This window comes from Cornus florida, unplaced genomic scaffold, assembly GCF_030987335.1.
Source record: "Cornus florida cultivar Cherokee Brave unplaced genomic scaffold, ASM3098733v1 CherokeeBrave_3.0.0_Hap2_Chr08, whole genome shotgun sequence".
NCBI classification, from domain to species: Eukaryota; Viridiplantae; Streptophyta; class Magnoliopsida; order Cornales; family Cornaceae; genus Cornus; species Cornus florida.
The window spans coordinates 39,051,552-39,078,252 of NW_026775578.1; the positions used below are offsets into that span (position 1 = coordinate 39,051,552).

Here is a 26,701-nt window from a genome sequence, read left to right on the forward strand (position 1 = left end):
TACTTTGACATTAATCAAACTTTACTTAAATTCAACTTTTATGACCTGAGTTGATTTTTTTTCTTTTCTTTTCTTTTTTTTCCTAGGTTTTGGTTGAGAGTACATTTCTTGTTTTTAAAGTCAAATAATATTCATTAATAATATTAATGTGAATGAAGATCAATGTTAGAAAAACATGATATATATAAAACCCTAAATACATGTGTACCCTAAGTCACACAGAGCGGGAGCGAGTGCGGGAGCAGGAGCGAGTGCGTGAAAGCGTCAAAGTTTAAATTTTTTTTGAGCAGGAGCATCTTGAGAAAGTTATTTTATTTTGTTTAAATAAAATTATATTACATATATATTTTTATTTATTTAAATCCATATGCAAATATTTTCATGATTATTTATTCATTAACGATATATGTAATAAATAAGCTAACTTTTTTCACTAAAAGATGCGTAATTTATTTGTAATATTCTCTAATTGAAAAGTTTTTTAGTAGGATATTTTCAAACATGTATAATTAATATATATATATATATATATTTGGTAGTATAGCAACGCCATATACTAAGGGCACACTAAAATTTAAGTAATAAATGCATATATGGTAATATAGGTGTTCCATATCACTGGGACTCTAACAAATTTAACTATATAAAGTAAATTCCTATGGAAATCGCGAATTAGGAAAATAAATTCGCGAATTGCAAAAATGCTCCCTAATCGCAAATTCGTGTACGGAGCTTGAGAGCGGGCCTTTTTGAACGAATTGTGTGACTAAGTGTGTACCACCAACTAATTAAGAAAAGGAAAATAAATACACATATATAATGCATTAGGTTTTCTTTGGTTAAATAGAAATAAATAATGAAAAATTAAAAAGTGAAAGTAAAAGGAAAGTACAGTGTATGAAAGAAAACTAAATTATTTATAATTTATTTGATTAGTATAAATTTTTCTAAAAAGAAATTATGAAAAATTACCAATTTATGATTTGAATTGCATCAAATTTACCATAAAAAAGAAAGCATTAAGGGTTATTATATAAATTCAGAAATTTAGAAAATTTCCTTACTCCACCAAACTTCTTTAATTCGAAGCTGGGCTTGGATTACAAGTGGCCCACCCAAACTGTGCCAACGCTTATTTAACCCTAATCGACCCCGCCGCATTAAAGCATAACTATCGCTCTAGGGTTTCTGAGACGCCTCTCTTTCTCTCTCTATAAGTATCCGCAGAATACACATATCTGCATCAATTAGCAACCAGTTGATTGAGACTTCGAGAGTTGCAGGGAGTGTTCACACCTGATAAAGGTGCGGCACTAGGGTTTCGTTCTCTATTCCATGTTTGAATTCGATGTCTTCAGTCTTCTTTCTTCTTCTGAATCTGTGTTTTAATTCGTATGATCAGTGATTTATACACACACATATATATATAGATGTATAGATGTATAAGCGTATGCCTAATATTGCAATTCCTTGATTGAATGCCAAAAATCTGAGTGGATCAAGGGATCTATCGTTAGGCTACAATAAATATACATATATATATACATGTATATATGTATATGTGGCTCCCTTTAGCTCCGACTATTCTTTCATCTGAAAATAGGATTTATCGGTGACAAGGTAGATACATCTATTTGTGTGTGTGTGTGTGTGTGTGTGTATATATATATATATAATTGTGTTTTTGATTTTGAATTTTTATTTTATTTTATTAGTTTTAAAGGGGATTATTAGAGTCATGATGATGGATGATGAAAAAAATCGTTCGGATTCCCAATGATTTGCCATGATCTTACAACCAGCTACTTCTGACTCATCATGGATCTTCAATCTCCTCATTCTTATATATATACATATCTATATATATACACATATAGATTATATAGTTTTATATTTTTTATCTAAATAAATAAACTATTTGGTTATGGATTTAATATTAAAAGAACATATATATATACATATATTTGTGGCCGGTGATGTGATATTGATATTTGCTACTCTTGATTGGGTTCCTCCTGAATCCATCTGATGATCTTTTATCCACCAAGATCTCTGAGGCCTCTTCTTCGTTTTCCTATATCAATTTTGTTTAAATATTATTTTGTGGTTTTTAATATATATATATATATATATCTTATACATTTAATAATGTGTACACAACAATTCAACAGATCTGGATTCTGGCAATTATCAAGTATAATTGGAATAAATAATACTTATATTTCTTATATTAAAAATTATTTAGAAAATTCATGTTAATTATCCAACACAGTTTGATTTAAGGTACAAAGAAAAACATAGATTTTGTGCAAAAACGTGGGATGAAAGTACGGAGACTGTTTTGTGAACCAACAAGGCTAAGTGGGCGATTGGATTGAATGAGAGAATTGACGATTGATTAGAAACTTCGATTGTTTTCGTGTTTGAAAATTTAAAACTTACAATAACAGTCAACTGATTACTAGGAAAAAAAAAATTGTGGAATAGAATGTAGGCATTAATTCTACTCAATTGTAGAATGTAGGCATTAGAAGAAAATTAAAATTAAATTTAATTAAAAAATTATATAAATTTAAAATATCAGGTAAAAAAAAACCTAAAAAACAAATTTTTTATAATTTTTTTAGTGAATTAATTTTTTTATATAATTTTTTTTTAGAAATTTATATATAATATATATTATACATAATATGTGCTTCTTATCCTTTTCTTCTCGGAACAAAAATATATTTATAGTGCAAATCATTTCAACCTTCCAATCCTCCATCTTTATTCTCGTTTTCAACTTTGAAATTGTCCCCCCTCTCTCTCTCTGCAACTGCAAATTACAAAATCAACAGGAATCAGAAGTTCCCTCCATTTCTATTCTCGTTCTCAACTCTAAAATTGCCCCCCTTCTGCTCTCTCTGCAACTGCAAATTACAAAATCAACAAGAATCCGAAATTTAAAACCCATATTGTAAATATTTTTAGGGCAAATCATTTCAGCCTCCCCAATCACCTCTATCTCTATTCTCGTTCTCAACTTTGAAATTTCCCCCCTCTATCTGTGCAACTGCAAACTACAAAATCAATCTTCACGCTCAAAACCCATATTGCAATAGACAAGGAGAGAGAGAGAAGAATCCATTCCTAACCAAGAAGAGTGAGTGATGACCGGTGAGAAACGACACCATTTTGGAAAATGAGAGACTTGCCAAAAAAAATTTGACAGCTATTATATATGAGAAGAAATTTGAGAATCTCAAATTTTGAGAGTTCAAATAAGAGCCCATTGAAGAAGCTTTTTTTTACCCAACTTTCATATTTTGAGTTTGAGAGGCCCAAATGAGAGAGCATTAAAGTTGCTCTTAAGAGGGTAGATTTGGAAAAATTCATCTGTTTTTTATAATTTTACTAAACTATATATATATACATATATTTTTTTTTGTTGACTAAACAAGTACATTAAAAGTGTATTTAAAAATTTTAATTTTTCGAACAAAAAAGGTAGGGGGCAGTGGTACCATCATGAATAGTTTGCCAAACAGTTCAAGTACTCCCTGATAATGTAAAACATTGTTTAAAACTTAATTAATAGGTACTTTTATTAAGGTATTTTCATTAAAAGAATCAAATTTTAGTTATTAAAATACTCAACTTTAACTCGAATAAGTTAAACTCAACACTCTTCTAAATGGTTATTATGACACATGAGAACATTGATAGATTTGAATTAAAATATACATAGTCTATGTGGATTTGAATTAAAATACACGGCCATTTAAGAAACACAAATATTTTTAGGAGAATACATGTGAATTTGAATTAATGCTATGTTTAGTTGGAGGTAAGGATTGAATGGGGATGGATGGGAGGATAGATGGATAAATATTTTTATGTTTTGTTGGAGAGAATAAAAGAGAGGAAGGAAACAAGGAGGGATGAAACATCCCTCATTCCTTTATATTTTTCTATCCCTCCACTTGTGGAGGGAAGGGAGGAGAGAAAGAAGGCATAATACCTATGAATTGGCAATTTACAATTTTAACTTTTTCAAAAATTTTGAAATAAATATCTATCTTTTATAATTTTATATAAAAGGGCATATTGGTAAAAATAATATAAGAACTCTTCTTTCCTTCATTCCAACTAAATAAGAAAAAAGTATCACTCCATTCATTATTTCTATTATCCATTCCATTCAACCAAACATAAAAAGGGAAAGACACCCTCCTTCTCTTAGGATATCTCATCCATCACTCCTCCTATCTCTTCCATCTATTTTTCCATCCCTCTAACTAAACGAAGCATAAAACATAGTACATGTCTTCTAAGAAGCGCAAATACTTCTAGGAGAAATGAGGAAATCGTGATATGACACTTATGTGGATTTGACTTAAAACATACATGGAGCACAAATATTTCTACGGGAATACGAAGTCCGTGTAAAGTTGTTGCGTGACACATGAGAACATTGATAGTATACACGTGGATTTGAATTAAAATATATATGTCTTTTAGGAAGCACAACTCCAATATTCGATACTTCAGATACTTCATGGCACATTTTTAACAAGTTTTAAATATTAAAGTGTAATTTTTTAACAAAAAATGATAGTATAATTGATGAGAAAAGTTCAAACTTTATTAAGTGATGGCCAAAGATGCTTGTTATATTAATGATTTCATTTAAATTCATAATATTTTTAACAAATGATCAAAAATTATATATATATATATATATATATATATATATATATATATATATATATATTTTACTATATTTTGTTTTTTTAGATTGATCGAATTAACGTGTGTATATCGTGTATTCATATTCGGTATCAATTACAAAATATCAATTTAATGCAATGGAACGAAACTTTGAAATTTTTTTTTCTTTTTTTTTTTACAACACTAAACTTTGAATTTAAAAGGATCATATGATCCTAATGTGAAACGTATTCTAAAATAAAATAAAAATTGTTTGTTCTTTTTCTTTTTAGTAAGAATGTTTTTCCTTTTCTGATCCTAATGTGAAATGTATTCTCAAATAAAATAACCCCCCCTCCCTTCCCTTTTTTATTTTTTTTTATTTTATAGAATTTACAAAAAAAAAAAAAAAAAAAACTATTCTGAGGTGCATCTCATTACAACAACACCCATGAGTTCTTTTTCCATCAAAATTATTCCAAATTTTGATTAATGAACATAATTGTTTGAAAAAGAATAAATTCAAAATTTTACAATCAAAATTTAATATCAGAATGCATTTATATTATACTATATGCTTTAGTCAAACTTTATGTTATTTTTCTTAATCAAGATTTTATTTTTAATATTTATTTTTATTTTCTTAATCATTTTAATCTGGGTAATTATGTAAAAATTTTCGAACTTAAATTGAATAATCTGATGTCATGAAGTGTGGGAGGGCCAATCCAAATATAGATATTTTTATACAGAACTTGACAGTTGGCAAAGAACTAGTTGTCGTTCACAAACATATTCTGACATTGACTCACCCAAACTTTCTCTTATTCCATGACAAATATACCCCTGAACGAGAACGACTTGTTAAAAAATACAGGTTATTTTGGTAAATTACAATTAGGGCAGCACAGCTCATCCGTAAGCTCTCCCTCCGGATCCTAACAAACCCATCACAACTATCTCTCTCTCTATCAATTTCTCTCCCCTCTCTCTCTATCAATCTTCTCTGCCATATAAAAACAACCCTTTTCAAATCCTTAACGCTCCGACTTCAGTTTTTACTCGTTCAATTCTCATATCGACCGCCAAATCTTTGCTTCTCAATCGGTTTTGCGTAAAAGAAAACCCTAGATTTTCATTCAAAAGGTCCGTTCTCTCTCGCAGATTGTTACAAATCTTTTATTTCATGAACAGTTTTCGATTTTCTTGCACTTGAAACTGGACTTTGCACTCAATGAGTTTTAAAACTGAACTTTTCTTAAATTCTCGACCTCAAATCTTCTTTCTTAGTTACAACTATTCAAACCCACTGATATATGTATGTGTCTCTGTGTGTGTATGTATATATTATAAATCACTCGATCTTGGATCATATATATTTAAATTCACGGGACTTTTGAATTTTTTTTCTGGAAAGCGAATACTTATAAAAAAAAACCCTAGTTGGTATCATTGGTTTTGAGTTAAAGAAAACCCTAGATGGTGGTACAAAACAAGAGATTATTGATAAAAGTGTTTTGAATTTGCTGTTATGTTGAATAGAAAGGAACAATTCTGAATTGTGAGAGAAAAGGAATCGATGGCAGATCAAGTCTTGGAAGGGAGCCAACCTGTCGATCTCTCCAAGCATCCGTCTGGAATCGTCCCTACACTACAGTAAGATCCTCTTCTGTTTACAATTGAAGCCATGTCAATGATGAAATTGTTTATTGAAAATTTTGAATAGAACAAAATCGATACAGCATTGTATGCTTAAACGTGGGAATGAGCTAAAATTTTTTGAGTCCAATTGCACTTAGGAATTTCTCACCTCAACTGTGGGTTTACTCCATTCTATTTAGCAAGAGTTGGAACTCTAGTTTTAAGCTCACAAATAGAACATACATTGGTACTTTATTTTGAATGCATTTGGGTGTAGGTTCTAGATGGGTATCATCTAATTATAGCAATATAGGGTGTCTCAAAGTGATACAACTTGACTTGCGTCACTAGCGACTGGCTTCAGTGACTGGCTTCCATTATACGTACATATGAACTATATATTATTTAGTTACAGTAAGTTTCAAAATCGCTTTAGACAGACTTGTATTGCATACGTCATATAAGTTTAGGTGTTCGAGCCCCTTGACATTTAGTTTTAGGTTTTTTTTTTTTTTTTTTTCCCCTAGTTTTTAGTTTTAGAATTTAGATATGGATGAAAGGTGTAATACACATCAACTTCTTTTTGGGATAGCCAAAAATGGAAAGGTGTACAATTTTTTGGGATAGAGGGAGTAGTATTTTTGGCTAATATATGAGATGGAGTATGATCAATGGTTAAGTACATCTGAGTAAATCTGTAAGGGCATTTAGTGTAATAGCTAATTAAATGTAAACTTACCCCTTCAACTATATTTAAATAGTTCTGTATCAGTAGTTTTCTTGAACCTAGTGAACTTGGTATGGGAGAGAAAATGGATACATCTCACTTAGGGAAAAGGTGAAACCACATTAAGTTCTCATGTTTATAATGTTGGTGCTCTCTTTCATGTGCTTAATTGTTTTCTGTTCGATCATTCTATTGATGGGCATGTTCATGATGCATTTGTCCATACAAGGGCTGACCTATAGAGATTTTTCTCCGCTAGTCTTGCCTGTATAACACTTAAATAAATCAATTTGGACAATAAGAAACCTTTAAAGCCAATTATGACTTCATTCCTTGAGTAAATACTTTATTATGATATTAATGTTGAGAAAAATGGTGTGCAAATGTCTCTTTTTCTTGATTATTATGTTATTAAATAAGGTATTGATGTACATCCAGAAACATAGTATCTACTGTCAACTTGGATTGCAAGTTGGATCTTAAGGCCATTGCACTACAAGCTCGTAACGCCGAATACAATCCCAAGGTATGCTTTTAAGCATATATGTCTTTATTTGTATGTAACATTATTATAGACTTTAAGTTCCCCTTCTGTTTGCAATCTGATGGAAATGTGATGACATTTTAATTATCTGCAAATTTTTACTTTTTTTTTTTAAAAGACTTAGGCTTTCTTAAAAAGAAGAATAAAGAAGCAGCAAATCGTTTGAAAACTCGTTTGTTCGACAGTTTTTTAAGAGTAATTTTTCGTTAAAAGGAAAATTATTGAGGTATTTGAAAGTTTAATCTCTGGGAGTTGCTTATAGACCTATAATAATAGTTGCAAGCTTGAATCAGAGTTGAATTTGAGGAGTCTAACCTTGTTTGTGCAATAAATAGTATTTCTTGTTTCCTCTTTCATAGCAACCTGCACTGGATCTGTTTTTTTATATTTTATTCTGTAATCCTCTTGCAGCGTTTTGCTGCTGTGATCATGAGGATCAGAGAACCGAAAACGACCGCATTAATATTTGCTTCTGGAAAAATGGTGAGTTTGTAGCTTTATTTTTATAGGTATAGATTTTTGGTTTTTTGTTGGGGGTTGAATCGCTCTCTCTCTCTCTCTCTGTCTCTCTCTCTCTCATTTTCCAAAAGTTCTGCTTCTCAATTTTGTCATGCTGCCCAAGTCACAGTGAGAAACTTCAATTTCTCTTTAGCAGTTGCTTCTTATTTCATCCCCCGTGTATACCCTTCATAAAAGCACTGCCTTATCAGGGACGGAACCTGGAATTTCCTTTTGGGGGGCACAATGAACATAACAAAGTTTTTTTTTTTTCCCAATTAACATGACAATAAACAACTAACTGAAAAATTGTTATGCCATTTTTCGCCCAAAAACTACAATGAGAAAAAATTGAAAAAATATAGAATAGACATTATAAAATTGCAGTAATAAAATTAAATAAGATAGAAAAAAAAGTTAAAGCACATTCATCATGCATGAGTGCAAGAAGAAAAGTTCCAAAAAGAGAGAACAAAAACAATAGTAGAAGAAGAAAAGAATAAAAATAAAAATGAGAGAACTTTGAAAAAAGAAAAAAAAGAAAAAAAAAAAGGATTTGATTGAAGAATAGGAATATATATATATATAAATTTGAAGGGAATTAGAAGAAGAGTAAAAAAGAGAGGAAAAATTAAGAAAGATTTTTTCAAAAAACAGAAATTTCAGGGGGGCATTTCTCAATATTTTACAAATATATAGGCAAAAAATTAGTGTGTGGGAAAACAAAAAAAGCTTCAATTGGCTCCATCCCTGTGCCTCAGAGTTTTTGTTTTTGGCAGTAGAATGTATGACTCAAAAGTCTTCATCACATCCTTTTTGATTTAAACCTCTGTGCAGCATTTACTTCACGTCATTTCTTATTATTTCTATTAGAGAGTTGGAGTTATTAAAAAAAATGACTCTCACATGACCTGATGAGATGTTGGAGATTCATCCCATTTTGATTGAAAGCATGTTTATTGACTTTCTTTAGTCTGTTATTTTCAATGACACTTCTTTATTTCTGTCTTTCTGTGCTGCTTCAGGTTTGTACGGGTGCGAAAAGCGAGCACCAATCAAAATTGGCAGCACGAAAGGTATTTAATGTCTTTATGAAAGCATTTTCTCCTTGTTAATCTCAGGCTCTCAACTTTAATTTACTAGAGACCAATTTGGGATACCACAATGAACCTCTTGTCAGCTGATTCTCATTTTTGTGACTGAATCTAATGTATGAATTTTGAGATGGGAGGCAGTATTAATTTTTTGATCAGTTTCTTTCCAATTCCCTTTTCTTACTGTCTTTCTTTCCTTTTTTCTTCAGTATGCTCGAATTATTCAAAAGCTTGGTTTTCCAGCTAAGTTTAAGGTATATATTCCTCTCTCTCTCTCTGCCAAAAGAAAAAAGACATCATCTATCATGTAAGCTGTTAGTTTCTTTCACGAATTACAAAGTTCTGTATTGTTCTGATTGTGTGTTAAGTTTTATTTTATTTATTTATTTATTTTTTTGTGGTGGGTTTAGGATTTCAAGATCCAGAACATTGTGGGCTCCTGTGATGTTAAATTTCCTATTAGACTTGAAGGCCTTGCATACTCCCATGGCGCTTTTTCTAGTGTAAGCCGTGATGTATTTTTTTTTTTTTTCTTTTATTAATTTTTCGGTTTTAATACCATCGCTGTGAATGGAGTTCTATTCAAATAGATGTTTTTGCACTTCACTGAAATAGAGGAGTGAATTTTTTCTGTTTTAATTCCACCACCATGATTGAGAATTCTTTCCATAAATTATCTCCTACAAGTTAAAAGCCGGCTTTAATGTCAATGTTTGACTAACGTTTGGTAAATTATATTAGAAAAAAACAATGGACGGAGTAGACAGGGATTTTGAGGGGTAATGGAGGTGTTTATTTAGGAAAATTCACTTGCGAAAAATTGAAAAAAAAAAGAAAAGAAGAGTGGATTAACCATTCACGAGTTACTTTGAATTACTTTGGTAATTGTGTGTTGGGTTTGTAATAGTAGAATCGCCATCCATGGTTATTTGAATTTCCCAGAATGTTATGCTTTATTTGTGAAGGGTTTTCTTAGTAGCCAAAATAAGATTACAAATCAATCATTTATTGTGTATTTATGGAATAAACTAGTTTTTGCAATGTGAAAAAGCATGGGACACAATTTAGTACCCTACTGTATGTGGTGATTCCAGGGAATAGTGTGCTTCCGACAATCTATTTCCTCTATTTTTATTTGTTATATTTTTCCCGTTAAAGTAATGATTGCCTTTTTGTTTTTTAAAAAAGGAGAAACTGTACAAGATATGGAATAACCTACAAAATATACCAGCCCTAAAGGCTATCCAAAATAGCTTGCAATATAGACAGCCTTAGAAGGCTACACCAGAAAACAGGAACCATTATAGAAAGATTCAACACTGCCAAGAGCAGTAAAAGGACCATGCTAACTGCTAGAATAGACCACAGCGAGAGTCGTAGCTCAACAGCAGAAACACTGAAACTTCTTTCCTATATTATTAACTCATGGATAAAACCCGAGCCTGAGGGTCTATAATGGTGTCATCACATGTTGGTCTGGCTCGTGACCGTAGAATGGAAACAGGGGGGCCGGTTTTGGTAAAATTACAGACTTGGGGTTTATGTTCCATTGTGTGACAGAAACCATCTGGGGTTTGTGTCATGGGTGGTTAAGATCCATGAATTTTGTAGTGGAATTATTCTTGTGTAAAGTGCAATTCCTCCCCCCAGAACACCCCCCCCCCCCCAAACTTATAAAAATTGTGTGAATATGCCATGAGGTCTAATTATAAAAAATAAAAATAGAAGCAAAATGTCCAAAAAGGACATTTTCATAAACGACTTCGCTTTACATGCCCAAACACTTCACTTTCTCAACTCTCTCTCTTTAATTTCATTCTTTCTCTATGTTACCGGTCTCATGGCTGTTCTGATTCTAGAACTCATGTGTCTCGGCCTTGAAGTCCTCATCAAGTCAGGCTGTCCCCAAGATGGCTGAATACATTAGCGTACTCTCTCTCTCTCTCTCTCTCTCTTATGTGTATGCATATATATAAATATATGCACTACATAACTTTGCTCTCAAAATTATAATTGTATTATGCAATTTTTTTTTGGATAAGTGGGGATTATGCAGTTCTGTTGAATCTGTTCTATTGGTTCTTATAATATGCTACATTTTTTTTATTAGTTATTAATATTGGTTGAGTTGACTCTCTGAGTTCCAAATCAATTCTGGCTGACACTGTTGGTATATGGATTGGGTACTACTTATGGGCTTGAAGTTGAATTAAACCAGGCTAAGTGGGAAGAGAAATGTGTGTTATTGTGTATGTGTTGTCTCAGTAGTTTTAATTGGCAAAGTGGCCCTTAATTTTGTTTAAAATGATCTGTTTTTTGGTAGCTAAAATATTTCCAGTGCTAAAGAATCAACATATTCTGCTATGCTCACTCTTGATAGGCAACTCATTAGCTATGGAGATGGGTGGAAATGCATTTAAATGACTGATGATTGTTGTGGCTCCATGGTGGAGAGAAAGAGATACAAAATCCGAGAGAGAGAGTGTGTGTGTGTTAGAGTTGGCAACTCTTTATAAACCCATTACCCAAAAAAACTCTTTACAACCCATGACAAGGTCCAAAAATTTGGTAACTCTTTGTTTGTTCATACTGGTTGTGGTAATGCCTGAGAACTCCCAATTCTCATATCAGGCCTTATTCACCAATCCCACCTAACACAGAGAGACTGAGCCTGGAGAGTGATGAGGGGTTTATTCACAATATCTTATATTCAATTTGAAATTTCTTGAACATTTTTGACTGATTAGAGAATTTGCTGGATCAAAATATATTGTTTTTGAGTTGTGCGCTAATGAACATGTCAAATTTGCAACTTTTGAATATTTTGTTAAATGTGTTGCGATACTTCTAATTGTGCTTTCTGGAATTGATCACACGATTCACATTTGTCGGTACAGTATGAACCAGAGTTGTTCCCTGGATTGATTTATCGTATGAAGCAACCAAAAATTGTGCTGCTTATCTTTGTTTCCGGGAAAATTGTTCTGACTGGAGCTAAGGTAATGACATGATTTCAGTGTATATGAGAAAAATCAGTTACTGGATTTGGTTCTGCATTGTCTTATTTTATTTGCTATGATGGTTCCTTACCCAATTTAAACTGTCAGGTGCGAGATGAAACGTATCTTGCATTTGAAAACATATACCCGGTGCTTACGGAGTTCAGGAAAAATCAACAATGGTACGAAAATTGTGTTGCATGTATATCTAGTCATGTTGCTAAACAGAAACCCGAGTCGTCCCCAAAATTTAACTCATCTCATTTGTTTTCAAAATTTGTGGCAGATTTTTATGGGAGGTACAGCAGGATTGATGTGCTCACTTGGGGCGGTAACTGCTGACCAACTGTAAATATGTTGAAAGGAGAGAGTGCTCGCTGGCTCTTGGCTGTTGAAGATATATATATTAAAAGGACTAGAACAATTTTCCCCGAAATGTTATCCCCAGTAACTTAGTTTACTGCTTGTACCAAAACTACAATATTTGTTGTTGCAGAGATGAATAAGAAAAACATTGGCATTGTTTGAACTTTACTGCATTAGTTGCATTAGAGTTCGGTACAGTTCTATGTAAAGCATATTAACAACATTAGGAATTAATGACATTTTAATGATATGAGTGTCTACTCTCGATTTTCAGACTTAAAAAATGAGCATAAATGGTTTCAAAAAAAAAAAAGAAGGTTGGACCGGTCTTTTTGGTAAAGCATGAATATGATGAATTGGCATTAGTAGTTCTTTTTGGTAAAGCATGAATATGAATTGGCATTGGTAGTTCTGCACAATATATAATGGATATATATATATATTTAACCTGGAATAAGAACAGTCATACGGCACTTAACCAATATCACATAAACAGCATCCATAACAGAAAGAATCATTATCATGTACAAACAAAGCTAACCTCAGACAAGCCCAACATCAAGCTAAGTAAAGGCATCGTCTTGACAACAACCTAAAACTCATCAAGCTAAGTAAAGGCATCGTCTTGACAACAACCTAAAACTTTAAATGGTGTCTGATACTCTGGGATGCCTAAGTGTTATAACCGGAGTTTTTTTAGATTTTAAATTATAATTTTATTATAATAATTATTATTATTATTTTAGTTTTGAGTTGGTTTTAGTGGAGGTGTAATTGTAGTTTTGTATATAGTTTATATATATATATATATATGTATGTATGTATGTGTGTGTGTGTGTAATCTGATGGAGGTGCGAATTTAGTAGAAGGGTTGGACGAAATTGGTGATGAAGGAAGTTGGTGGGTTGATTTTGTAACAAAGTTAATGCATATATAATTTGCACTGATTAGTTTGTTGTATATATTATATTTATATATTTATTTATTTATGGTATCTGTTGAAACAAAAAGGTGGCAGCAAGTACCCGCGAAATGGGAAAAGAGAGCAAAATTGAAGTGGTTTTGTATAAATGATGGTGTGGGCCCCATTAAGAGATATTGGTGTTGGTGTATATATATATATATATATATATCTATCTATCTCTGTTGATGCATAAAAGAGTCAGCCGTGGAAAATGAGAAGATGAGAAAAGTAAAAAGGAAAGTTGGTGTGATGTGGGCGTGACCCACTTGAGCTTTTGTGCTAAAATTTCTTTGAACTTGGTTCATCCACGTGGGCTGAACTTGGTGATGATGATAGGTGATAATGATGAAGATAGAAATATTTTGGCGGACCAACTTTTTGACTTGGGCAATTTTCTTTTGGCTTTGAATTGTGCACGTGGGTCTGTTGGTTGGTGTTTGTGTGAGGTCGGTGGATTGCTTATATATTGGGTGTTTTGTGACTTGAGTATGTATGCAAATAAGATAGAAAAAAAATAAGAAAGAGAGCAGAGAGAGTTTGAGGACAGTGAGGAGCCAAGTCTGCTCTTGGAGCTTGGAGTCTTGGTGATTCAGTGAGAAAATAATTTTTTTTCAGTGTAGGATTCTCTATATTTTAAATGGCATGGGGTGGAATTGCTCTAAATGATTTTATTAAACGTTTTGATTAAATACATATTTATTTTATTTATGTACTCACAAGAATATGTATATTTTGTGAAGCTGTTTTGTTAAACCTCTATAAAATTCTTATTATGGTTTTTCCTGCTGGGACTTTCTGTTTCACCACCCTCCAGTTTCAGGTACCGAAGATGGACGGGAATTGTAGATACGGGCTTAGAATGAAGAGTTGGCGTTGCGAGTTTTGTTATTATTATTTGAAGAATTTTTTCGTATTTTTGAGAAATCTGACTTTGTATAAAAGAGGGTATTTTATTTATTTATTTATTTATGATTCTGGGTGTATTTTGATATATTTGAACTTGTATAAATCGAGAATTTCATTGGAATTGTCGGGACGTGACACTACGTCAACCAGATGCAACCTAAGTGGTTGGAAATAGGGGCGCCACATATCCGAAAAAGAGAAATTGACAATGACATCATAGTAGGAAGCGTATGGGATACACTTTGTTGCCCTAGCTACACCAACCATAAAGAGATTGAAAAACACCACTTGGATATTCACACCAAGGGATAAACAAAACGTCACTGCCATACACAGCTCTCGAAAACCCACGTGCCCCTGCCCACGAAAAGCCAGAGTAAGACTTCCAAAAGACACCTCCAAGATGTCTGCTATGACGTCATTCCCACCCCAGCCAAAGAAGCTAACATCGACCACAAGAGCCGACATACTGACCGTCCTAAAACCATGGAAGAACACCCACAGCGCCCGGCGGAATCCATCCATGGGGAAAAAAATAAGCATCATCGTCCCCCAAATGCAGCAACATAGCCAACCCAAAGGAAAGACATGAGACCCGTGTATCGTATTCAGAAAACCCCTGAGTGGCAAGCTCCGAAGAGTACCCACCAAAAAGATTTGGCACTAGGGCAAAACACGAAGGGCTGGGAGCAACCCAGATCTATGAACCACCCTAAATCGATTGAAGCCCAAAGAATGAATAGGAAGCGGACAGAGTGTATGGATAACTAGAAAAACAACAGGAGACCCACAATAGCAAGACAACCAAGATTTTCCAAAGACAAAGAGAGACAAAGGGGCATAAGCAGAGAGAGTAATCAATGGTATAGTGCACCACCAGATCCGCTAAACTACAAGAAGGTTACCAAAGACTAAGCGGAATCTAGAATAACCACAAACAAAAGACATGACAGCTACGTAGGTGCAAATACACCAACACAAACACGGAAAAAGAAAAGAGATTAAGAAACAACGGACCACAAAACCACCCAGGAATCACCAGAGACATAAAACTTTGAGAAGACAGAGAACTCCGAACCACAGAGACCCCTGTACCAAGAGGAAACTGATTTCAAAAAGATGCAAAGCTTAATCTTATAGCATTTATGGCAAAAAGGTTTGAGAAGCAAGAGATGATGCCTAATATTGTAGTCCTGAAGATGGTTTGTATATACAAGATATTAAGGATATAAACAACGTCAGGAATATTAATGACATTATAATGTACTTTTAGACTTAAAAAATGAGCATAAATGGTTTCAAATATGATTTTGCGTTCCTTCATATCCTTATGGGACCTGTAATTGTGTCTGATGGAGAAATAGAAAGAAAAATAAATAACTACAAGGTTTTGGGATACTCATTTTAAACATAACATTACAATGACGACTTTGATAATCACCGGCCAGCCTTATTAAACAGAGTTTCTGGCAGAGTCTGCCTCTCACAGACTAGACAAAGCTCCCACCCACCAGTCCTGACTCGGCGAGAAGAATTTTTCGTAGACATATTTGCACAAGCAGTTCTTCTCGTGAACTAATAATTTACTGTTGTTGACTTGATTGCGTCCAATATTTGCATGATCAAGAGTAGACCTTAGTTTATGTTAGTAACAGCAAAAGCCTAAAATGGACAAAACTGCAATTAGAAAAGAATCAAAACACCTTACCTTGTTCTTTGTGGATATATAAAATATTCATTTTATAGGAATATTCAAATTAAATATTAATTTTTTCTTCAAATATTCATTTTTTCAAGAAAATTAAAATTAAAATTTCAAGATTGGATTAGAGAAATGGAAATTAAAATAAAGTGAAAAAGGAGTAAGTGGATACAATAATTAGAGAAAGGGACTAAATTTGAATAATGCAACTTAAATTGAATTAAGCTCATGAATCATGACTGACGTCAGTGTGGGAGGGCCAATCCAAATATAGTTTAAAGAACGTCTTGACACATGGCAAAGAACTAGTTGTCGTTCACAAACACATTCTGACAACAAACCCTGCACACCTCTCTCTATATCAATCTATCTTTCCTCTCTCAACCCTTTAAATCTTCGTTCACATATAAAAACAACCCTTTTCAAATACTTACCGCTCCGAATTTTATTTTTCTCGTTCAATTCTCATATCGAACGACAAATCTTTGCTTCTCACTCGCCGATTGTTAAAGATCTTCTATTTCATGACAGTTTTCGATTTTCTTGCACTTGAAACTGGCTTTGCACTAAAGAAGTTTTAAAACTGGACTTTTCTTAGATTCTTGACTTAAAATCGTCTTTCTTAGTTACAACTATTCAAACCCACTGATATATGTATGTGTCTCTGTGTGTATGTATATATTCTAAATCACTCGATCTTGGATCATAAGTTCTTTTATATATAATATGTTTAAATTCGTGTGACTTTTGATTTTTTTTTCTGGAAAGGGAATACTTATAAAAAAACCCTAGATGTTATCATTGGTTTTGAGTTAAAGAAAACCCTAGATGGTGGTACAAAACAAGAATTGGGTCTCTGTTATTGATAAAAAGTGTGTTGAATTTGTTGTTGTGTTGAACAGAAAGGAACGATTCTGAATTGTGAGGGAAAAGGAATCGATGGCAGATCAAGTCGTGGAAGGGAGCCAACCCGTCGATCTTTCCAAGCATCCGTCTGGAATCGGCCCCACACTACAGTAAGATCCTCTTCTGTTTACAATTGAAGCCTGATGAATAGTTTATTGAAAATTTTGAATTGAACAAAATCGATACAGTATTATATGCTTAAACGCGGGAATGAGCTAATTGTTTACGAGTCCAATTGCACTTCCTCCATTCTATTTACCAAGAGTTGGAACTCTAGTTTTAGAGTCACAAATAGAACATATATTGGTACTTTATTTTGAATTCATTTGGGTGTGGGTTCTAGATGGGTGTCATCTAATTGTAGCAATAGAGGGCGTCTCAAAGTGATACAACTTGACTTGGGTCACTAGCGACTGGCTTCAGTGACTGGCTTCCATTATACATACATATGAATTATATATTATTTAGTTACAGTAAGTTTCAAAATCGCTTTAGACAGACTTGTATTGCATAGGTCATATAAGTTTAGGTGTTTGAGCCCCTTGACATTTAGTTTTAGTTTTTTTTTTTCCCCCAAGTTTTTAGTTTTCGAATTTAGATATGGATGAAAGGTGTAATACACATCAACTTCTTTCTGTGAAAAATTGAACTTTTACTTTCCAAAATAGTCCAAATAATTCGCATAGATAGCAGCTAATTTTATTTTTTGTGCCTTGTTCATTGTATCAACTTTGGTTGGATAGTATAAACTCCATTTTGTCACCTAGTTTATGTAGTTCTTCTTTTCTTGACTTAAATTATATTATGTTAGCATGATGTTACGGGGAGATAGCTCATTATGCTTCTAGAATCTCAACTGAGCAAGCGCTATACCCACATGCTCTATACTACTATATAATATTAGCGAAGAATATATATGCACAAAGACACAAACACACATTAAAAAGTGGAAAAGAGGGTGAGCAGGTTCTTTTAGTAGTATAGCACATGCATGCAGTCTCAATACAAATTTGAATCGGGAGTCCTTGCATTGAATAATACATACACACCTAAACTACCGCAAGAAGGTAGAGAAGGAAGGTTCTTTAAGAAAAAAGCACCAATTCTTGCACCCATGCATGAACATGAGAGAGAACATTTAATTGCAATAGATTAATATGGTTGCAAGGATTTGGTTATAATAGAGCATAAGTAATTCTTGTGTGATGACAATATATAGCTTAATAATTGTGCCAGGTTCTATAATGTTATTTTTATAGTTACAACAACTTTTCAAGTTTGACTATATCAGTATTTGTAATAATATTTTAATTATTACATAAGATCTAAAGGAAGGAATAAAAGGCCGTTACCTAGTGTGTTTCGGGTTCTTGAAGGGGTAGACAGGGTACAAACCTACAACTGATATTGTTTGCGGAAAGTGGCTGCCTCTGATATGTGTTCTCACTCTTGGCATTCCCATCTCTTATCACTGCACCAAGCAATGATTCCTATATATTTGAAGGATTTTCTTTTTGAATAAAAGGATTTGATATTTTTCTTGCAACTGGTGCAGCAATGATTTGTTAAATTGTACTCCCTCTGTCCCAAATTAAACGTCCCTTTTCGGGAATCTAACTTTTTAAGAGGATGAGTTTTAGTATTTTTTTAAGTTCAATGCTAGAAATGGTAATGTTACAAAAAAATAGTACTTTGACTTTTCAAATGAGACATTTATTTTGGGATAGCAAAAAATGGAAAGGTGTACATTTTTTTTGGGATAGAGGGAGTAGTATTTTTGGCTAATATATGTGATGGAGTATGATCAATGGTTAAATACATCTGAGTAAATATGTAAGGGCATTTAGTGTAACAACTAATTAAATGTAAACTTACCCCGTAAACTATATTTAAATAGTTATGTATCAGTAGTTTTTGAAGCTAGTGAACTTGGTATGGGAGAGAAAATGGATACATCTCACTTGGGGAAAAGGTGAAACCACATTAAGTGGTTTCTTACTGCGTACAAAATGCTATTTATAGAAGGCAACAACTCTGCTCACATTGCAAAATGACCATTTTAAGTCACATAAATATCATATTCTTAATCATGAGAATGGAACTGTTAACTTTACCTATCAAAAAATATATAAAAAAAGAAGTAGATATATTTCCTTGTATGGGCACATATCTTGCTCTTCTAAAACTCTAAAACAGCATAATTTCAATAATTAACCCCAAAATAGCAAATAAGAGTTCTTGAAATAGAGAAAATATCCAACCACTGTCTAGTATGCTAAATTTCGGGGGCAAAGATTAGTTTTGAAACCTAGATTTCAAAGCATTGAATTGTCTACGCATTGATCTGATGTTTATAATGTTGGTGCTCTCTTTCATGTGCTTAATTGTTTTCTGTTCGATCATTCTGTTGATGGGCATGTTCTTGATGCATTTGTCCATTTGAGGGCTGACCCATAGAGATTTTTCTTCGCTAGTCTTGCCTGTATAACACTTAAATGAAACAATTTGAACAATATGAAACCTTCAAAGCCAATTATGACTTCATTTCTTTTTTGATATGTAATTATGACTTCATTTCTTGAGTAAATACTTTATTATGATATTAGTTTTGAGAAAAATGGTATGCAAATGTCCCTTTTTCTTGATTATTATGTTAATAAATAAGGTATTGATGCAGAAACATAGTATCTACTGTCAACTTGGATTGCAAGTTGGATCTTAAGGCCATTGCACTACAAGCTCGTAACACTGAATACAATCCCAAGGTATGCTTTTAAGCATATATGTCTTTATTTGTATGTAACATTATTATAGTCTTTAAGTTCCCCTTCTGTGTGCAATCTGATGGAAATGTGATGACATTTTAATTATCTGCAAATTTTTACTTTTTAAAAAAAAAACTTTTAGTTGCACTTCTGTTTTGCAGTCTGATGAAATGGGACGCCATTTTAACCATCTGCACTTTTTTTACTTTTTTTTTCCCACTACAAATTTAGGTCTTCCTTGGATTACTTATTTAAGAATAGCTCCCCACACCCCCCCCCCAAAAAAAAAAAAAACAGGAGGAAAAAGAAGAAGAATAAAGAAGCAGCATATCGTTTGAAAAATCGTTTGTTCGACAGTTTTTAAAGAGTTATTTTTCTTTAAAAAGAAAATTATTGAGGTATTTGGAAGTTTAATCTCTGGGAGTTGCTTATGGACCTATAACAATAGTTGCAAGCTTGGATCAAAGGTGACTGAGAGATCTAACCTTGTTTGTGCAATAAATAGTATTTCTTTTTTCCTCTTTCATAGCAACCTGCAGTGATCTGTTTTTTAATATTTTATTCTGTAATGCTCCTGCAGCGATTTGCTGCTGTGATCACGAGGATCAGAGAACCGAAAACGACCGCATTAATATTTTCTTCTGGAAAAATGGTGAGTTTTTTTGCTTTATTTTTATAGGTGTAGGTGTTTGGTTTTTTGTTGGAGGTTGAATCTCTCTCTCCGTCTCTCTCTCTCTCATTTTCCAAAAGTTCTGCTTCTCAATTTTGTCATGCTGCCCAAGTCACAGTGAGAAACTTCAATTTCTCTTTAACAGCTGCTTGTTATTTCATCCCCTGTGTTGGGATATTCATAAAAGCACTGCCTTATCAGGGACGGAGACTGGAATTTGCTTTTGTGGGGCACAATGAACATAACAAAGTATTATTTTTTTTTTTTTCCCAATTAAAATGACAGTAAACAACGAACCAAAAAATAGAAGTGTAATAATCAAGATTCAAATGTCTACAACGAGGAAAAATAGAAAAAATACATAATACAGACATTATAAAATTTCAGGGGGGAATTTCTCAATATTTTTCAAATATATAGGCAAAAAATTAGTGTGTGAAAACAAAAAAAGCCTCAATTGGCTCCATCCCTGTGCCTCATAGTTTTTGTTTTTGGCGGTAGAATGTATGACTCAAAAGTCTTCATCACATCCTTTTTGACTTAATCCTCTGTGCAGCATTTACTTAACGCATTTCTTATTATTTCTATTAGAGAGTTGGAGTTATTAAAAAAAATAACTCTCACATGACCTGATGAGATGTTGGAGATTCATCTCATTTTGATTGAAAGCATGTTTATTGACTTTCTTTAGTCTCTTATTTTCAATGACACTTATTTATTTCTGTCTTTCTGTGCTGCTTCAGGTTTGTACAGGTGCGAAAAGCGAGCACCAATCAAAATTGGCAGCACGAAAGGTATTTAATGTCTTTATGAAAGCATTTTCTCCTTGTTAATCTCAGGCTCTCAACTTTAATTTACTAGAGACCAATTTGGGATACCACAATGAACCTCTTGTCATCTCATCGTCATTTTTGTGACTGAATCTAATGTATGAATTTTAAGATGGGGGGCAGTATTAATTTTTTGATCAGTTTCTTTCCTATTCCCTATTCTTACTTTCTTTCTTTCCTTTTTTCTTCAGTATGCTCAAATTATTCAAAAGCTTGGTTTTCCAGCTAAGTTTAAGGTATTTATTCCTCTCTCTCTCTCTCTCTGCCAAAAGAAAAAAGAAATCATCTATAATGTAAGCTGTTAGTTTCTTTGACGAATTACAAAGTTCTATATTGTTCTGATTGTATGTTAAAATTTTTTTTGGCGAGTTTAGGATTTCAAGATCCAGAACATTGTGGGCTCCTGTGATGTTAAATTTCCCATTAGACTTGAAGGCCTTGCATACTCCCATTGTGCTTTTTCTAGTGTAAGTCGTGATGTTGTATTTTTTTTTTCTTTTATTAATTTTTCGGTTTTAATACCATCGCTATGAATGGAGTTCTATACAAATAGATGTTTTTGCATTTCACTGAAATAGAGGAGTGAATTTTTTCTGTTTTAATACCATCACCATGATTGAGAATTCTTTCCATAAATTATCTCCTACAAGTTAAAAGCCTGATTTAATGTCAATGTTCGACTAATGTTTGGTAAATTTTATTAGAAGAAAGCAATGGGCGGAGAAGACAGGGATTTTGAGGGGTAACGGAGGCGTTTATTTAGAAAAATTCACTCGCGAAAAATTGAAAAAAAGAAAAGAAGAGTGGATTAGCCATTCACGATTTACTTTGAATTACTTGGTAATTGTGTGTTGGGTTTGTGATAGTAGAATCACCATCCATGGTTATTTCCCAGGATGTTATGCTTTATTTGTGAAGGTTTTTTGAGTAGCCAAAATAAGATTACTAATCAATCATTTATTGTGTATTTATGGAATAAACTAGTTTTTGCAATGTGAAAAAGCATGGGACAGAATTTAGTACCCTACTGTATGTGGTGATTCCAGGGAATAGTGTGTCTCCACCAATCTCTTTCCTCTTTTTTTATTTTGTATTTTTTTTCCCGGTAAAGTAATGATTGTTATGAAAAAAAAAAAAGGAGAAACTGTACAAGATATGGAATAACCTACAAAATATAGTAGCCCTAATGGCTAACCAAAATAGCTTGCAATATAAACAGCCTTAGAAGGCTACACCAGAAACAAGAACCATCATAGAAAGATTCAACACTGCCAAGAGCAGCAAAAGGACCAAGCTAACTGCTAGAATAGACCACAGCGAGAGTCGTTGCTCAACAGCAGAAACACTGAAACTTCTTTCCTATATTATTAACTCATGGATAAAACCCGAGCCTGAGGGTCTATAATGGTGTCATCACGTGTTGGTCTGGCTCGTGACCGTAAAACGGAAACAGAAGGGCCGGTTTTGGTAAAATGACAGAATTGGGATTCATGTTCCATTGTGTAACAGAAACCATCTGGGGTTTGTGTCATGGGTGGTTAAGATCCATGAATTTTGTAGTGGAATTATTCTTGCGCCCCCCTGACTTATAAAAATTGTGCAAATATGCCCCTAGGTCTAATTATAAAAAATAAAAATAGAAGCAAAATGTCCAAAAAGGACATTTTCATAAACGACTTCGCTTTACATGCCCAAACACTTCACTATTTCAACTCTCTCTTTCTCTCTCTCTCAATTTAATTTCATTCTCTCTCTATGTTGCCGGTCTCATGGCTGTTCTGATTCTAGAACTCATGTGTCTCGGCCTCGAAGTCCTCATCAAGTCAGGCTGTCGCCAAGATGGCCAAATACATTAGCGTAGTCTCTCTCTCTCTCTCTCTCTCTCTCTTATGTATATGCATATATATAAATATATGCACTACATAACTTTGCTCTCAAAATTATAATTGTATTATGCAAATTTTTTTGGATAAGTGGGGATTATGCAGTTCTGTTGAATCTGTTTTATTGGTTCTTATAATACGCTACTTTCAATTTGGGTTTTCTATTATTTTTTATTAGTTATTAATATTGGTTGAGTTGACTCTCTGAGTTCCAAATCAATTCCGGCTAACACTGTTGGTATATGGATTGGGTACTACTTATGGGCTGGAAGTTGAATTAAACCAGGCCAAGTATTTGGTAGCTAAAATATTTCCAGTGGTAAAGAATCAACATATTCTGCTATGCTCACTCTTGATTGGCAACTCTTTAGCAATGGAGATGGGTGGAAATGCATTTAAATGACTGATGATTGTTGTGGCTCCATGGTGGAAAGAAAGGGATACAAAATCTGAGAGAGAGAGAGAGTGTGTGTGTGTGTTAGTGTTGGCAACTCTTTATAAACCCGTTACCCAAAATAACTCTTTACAAACCATGACAAGGTCCAAAAATTTGGTAACTCTTTGTTTGTTCATGCTGGTTGTTGTAATGCCTGAGAACTGCCAATTCTCATATCAGGCCTTATTCACCAATCCCACCTAACACAGAGAGACTGAGCCTGAAGAGAGAGTGTTGAGGGGTTTATTCACAATATCTTGTTTTTCATTTGAAATTTCTTAAACATTTTTTACTGATTAGAGAATTTGCTGGATCAAAATATATTGTTTTGAGTTGTGCGCTAATGAACATGTCAAATTTGCAACTTTTGAATATTTTGTTAAATGTGTTGCGATACTTCTAATTGTGCTTTCTGGAATTGATCACACGATTCACATTTGTTGGTACAGTATGAACCAGAGTTGTTCCCTGGATTGATTTATCGTATGAAGCAACCAAAAATTGTGCTGCTTATCTTTGTTTCCGGGAAAATTGTTCTGACAGGAGCTAAGGTAATGACATGATTTCTGTGTATATGAGAAAAATTAGTTACTGGATTCTGTTCTTCATTGTCTGATTTTATTTGCTATTATGGTTCTCTACCCAATCTAAACTGTCACATTACTAATTCTTTCAGGTGCGCGATGAAACGTATCTTGCATTTGAAAACATATACCCGGTGCTTACAGAGTTCAGGAAAAATCAACAATGGTAAAAAAATTGTGTTGCATGTATATCCAGTCATGTTGCTAAACAGAAACCCAAGTCGTCCCCAAAATTTAACTCATCTCATTTGTTTTCAAAATTTGTGGCAGATTTTTATGGAAAGTGCAGCAGGATTGATGTGCTCACTTGGGGCGGTACCTGCTGACCAACTGTAAATATGTTGAAAGGAGAGTGTGCTCGTCGGCTCTTGGCAGTTTAAGATATATATTAAAAGGACTAGAAGAATTTTCCCCTGAATGTTATCCCCAGTAGCTTAGTTTACTTCTTGTACCAAAACTACAATATTTTTTGTTCCAAAGATGAATAAGAGAAACATTCGATTATGGATGGATGGTTAATTTGCCTCTTTTATTTGAGATGAAAAATAACTATTTTTAATCTTTTGTAAAGGCCAAAAAACAAAAAAAAAAAAAAATTGGACTGGTCTTTTTGGTAAAGCGTGGATATGAATTGGCATTCCCTTAACATTTTTCTTCTTTGCTGCATCAGTTGTTTTGTATAGTGAAATATACAGGATATGAAGGTTATTAACAACGTCGAGAATATTAATGACATTATAATGATGTCAATCTTGACTTTCTGACTTCAAAAATGAGCATAAATTGTTTCACATAAAAAAATTGGACTTGTCTTTTTGGTAAAGCATGAAAATGAATTGGCATTTACTGAACAATTTTCTTCTTTAATGCATTAGTAGTTCTGCATGGTTTGTATAGGATATTAACGCCGCCAGAAATATTAATGACATTATAATGATGTCAGCCTCCACTCTCGACTTTCAGACTTAAAAAATGAGCATAAATGGTTTCAAATATGATTTTGCATTCTTCAAATCCTTATGGGACCTGTAATTGTGTCTGCTCAGCGAGAAGAATTTTTCTTTGACATATTTGCACAAGCAGTTCTTCTCGTGAACTAGTAATTTACTGTTGACTTGATTGCGTCCAATATCTGCATGATGCAAGAGTAGACCTTAGTTTATGTTAGTAACAACAGCAGCCTCATATCGAGAAAACTGCAATTAGAAAAGAATCAGAACACCTAACCTTGTTCTTTGTGGGCATATAAAAAGGTTCAAAAACAAGTGGAAAGGGAGTGTCCAACCCACAAATTCTTGCCACAGGAGCTTTTTATTGGGATTTATATGCCCTGACATAACAAATTCCTATTTGGATTAAAGTGACATATGTTCCTGACATATCTGAAATATTTATGATTTATATAATTGGTGAATTAAATGTATTATGTTTCGATTCATTATGGAATTAATAGTATCCACTTGATTACAAGAGATATTTATATATGTATGTGATGGGAATCAATACATGAATATAAATAGTAATCATAAATTGTTCATAATCGGTAATTATGGATGAACTCATTATTAACTGAGACTTGAACTAAATCAGCGTTAGGTTAAGATATATTGCGAGAGTCGTCGTATGTAATTGCTCCCTATCAATGTCATGGCATTTGACTCTCAAGTATGAGACTCTTTTATTAATTAATAATGACTTTGATTTGTTTGGCGGATACTTCGAGATCCATAGATCGGTACTTTGGATAGTTATGTAATTAATAGTTAGAGGGTTATATTCTCAATATTTGCATCAATGCTACTTGTATTTATTTTGTATTGATTATGGTTGATCACAAATTAAATTTGAATGCCTTCGTATGTTTTAGACAAAATGTTTTCTATTTATTTATTTAGTAAATTATTATTTTTGTCAAACAAACTTTTATTTTGATCAAGTCGAAAATAATCAAAGGTAACAAAATAATTATATTAACTATGTTATTGGATTGAGGGCTTTATAATCTGATAAATAATTATGCATAGAGGGGTCAAAGTGCAACATTGACTTAGAAGTTATTTATTATTCAATTGGAGTGCAATTAATTTCTTTTAGTCGAATAGAAATTAATTTATGAATTAATTGAATTGGGTCCATGGTTTAATGGACTAGACTAATTATTAATTTATAGTAGCCAAGAAAATAGTAAGCTCAAAAGATTCTCACATGTAATACCCCTAATTTTAAAAGGATAGTCTCGGCATTTTAATTATTGTTTTATTGCATTTTTGTTTGATTATTTGTTTATTTGCCTAATTGTTTTAATTGTTGTTATTTAATTGAGTTAATTGTATTATTTATTTTATTTAATTGTTTAATGGTTTAATTGTATTATTTAGTTTATTAAAATGAATTAATTGGTTTATTTGATTAAATTAGTTTTATTAATTATTAAAATATAATTGGGGTTTTATACTCTGTTTAGGTAATTAAGTTTTTGGCTGACTAGTTTTAT

General features: G+C 32.9%; 2 protein-coding genes and 2 non-coding genes across 6 annotated transcripts; all 4 read left to right on the forward strand.

Annotated features, from left to right (window-relative positions):
• The first annotated feature begins 1,741 nt into the window (after window positions 1–1,741).
• Window positions 1,742–1,817, forward strand: LOC132272271 (small nucleolar RNA R12). The gene has a single exon (XR_009470015.1). It is a non-coding gene; the product is annotated as a small nucleolar RNA R12 (small nucleolar RNA).
• A 151-nt stretch (window positions 1,818–1,968) lies between these two features.
• Window positions 1,969–2,060, forward strand: LOC132272004 (small nucleolar RNA SNORD24). The gene has a single exon (XR_009469951.1). It is a non-coding gene; the product is annotated as a small nucleolar RNA SNORD24 (small nucleolar RNA).
• Window positions 2,061–5,590: 3,530 nt separating this feature from the next.
• Window positions 5,591–12,821, forward strand: LOC132271388 (TATA-box-binding protein-like). The gene is made up of 10 exons (XM_059772743.1): window positions 5,591–5,838; window positions 6,235–6,348; window positions 7,499–7,586; window positions 8,016–8,087; window positions 9,128–9,178; window positions 9,406–9,450; window positions 9,607–9,699; window positions 12,094–12,195; window positions 12,304–12,377; window positions 12,482–12,821. Coding segments are annotated over exons 2-10 (603 nt in total). The 5' UTR covers window positions 5,591–5,838; window positions 6,235–6,271; the 3' UTR covers window positions 12,483–12,821.
• A 3,693-nt stretch (window positions 12,822–16,514) lies between these two features.
• Window positions 16,515–24,711, forward strand: LOC132271385 (TATA-box-binding protein-like). 3 transcript variants are annotated; one of them, XM_059772739.1, is made up of 9 exons: window positions 16,515–16,787; window positions 17,036–17,149; window positions 19,717–19,804; window positions 20,385–20,456; window positions 21,218–21,268; window positions 21,496–21,540; window positions 21,679–21,771; window positions 24,073–24,174; window positions 24,300–24,377. In XM_059772739.1, the coding sequence occupies exons 2-9, from the start codon at window positions 17,073–17,075 to the stop codon at window positions 24,375–24,377; spliced, it is 606 nt and encodes a 201-aa protein (XP_059628722.1). In that variant the 5' UTR covers window positions 16,515–16,787; window positions 17,036–17,072. The 3 variants fall into 3 exon arrangements, with proteins under 3 accessions (XP_059628722.1, XP_059628721.1, XP_059628723.1); XM_059772740.1 differs by adding an exon at window positions 24,478–24,711 and having other exon boundaries at window positions 16,516–17,149; window positions 24,300–24,373; XM_059772738.1 differs by having other exon boundaries at window positions 16,515–17,149.
• Window positions 24,712–26,701: the final 1,990 nt, after the last annotated feature.

Bases quoted from the DNA above. Each gene is read 5' to 3' on its own strand.
- LOC132271385 (XM_059772738.1), top strand. From the start codon at position 17,073: ATGGCAGATCAAGTCGTGGAAGGGAGCCAACCCGTCGATCTTTCCAAG. The intron at 20,457-21,217 runs GTGAGTTTTTTT...GTGCTGCTTCAG, and splicing joins TATTTTCTTCTGGAAAAATG to GTTTGTACAGGTGCGAAAAG. The intron at 21,541-21,678 runs GTATTTATTCCT...TGGCGAGTTTAG, and splicing joins GTTTTCCAGCTAAGTTTAAG to GATTTCAAGATCCAGAACAT.
- LOC132271388 (XM_059772743.1), top strand. From the start codon at position 6,272: ATGGCAGATCAAGTCTTGGAAGGGAGCCAACCTGTCGATCTCTCCAAG. The intron at 7,587-8,015 runs GTATGCTTTTAA...ATCCTCTTGCAG, and splicing joins ACGCCGAATACAATCCCAAG to CGTTTTGCTGCTGTGATCAT. The intron at 9,179-9,405 runs GTATTTAATGTC...TTTTTTCTTCAG, and splicing joins CAAAATTGGCAGCACGAAAG to TATGCTCGAATTATTCAAAA.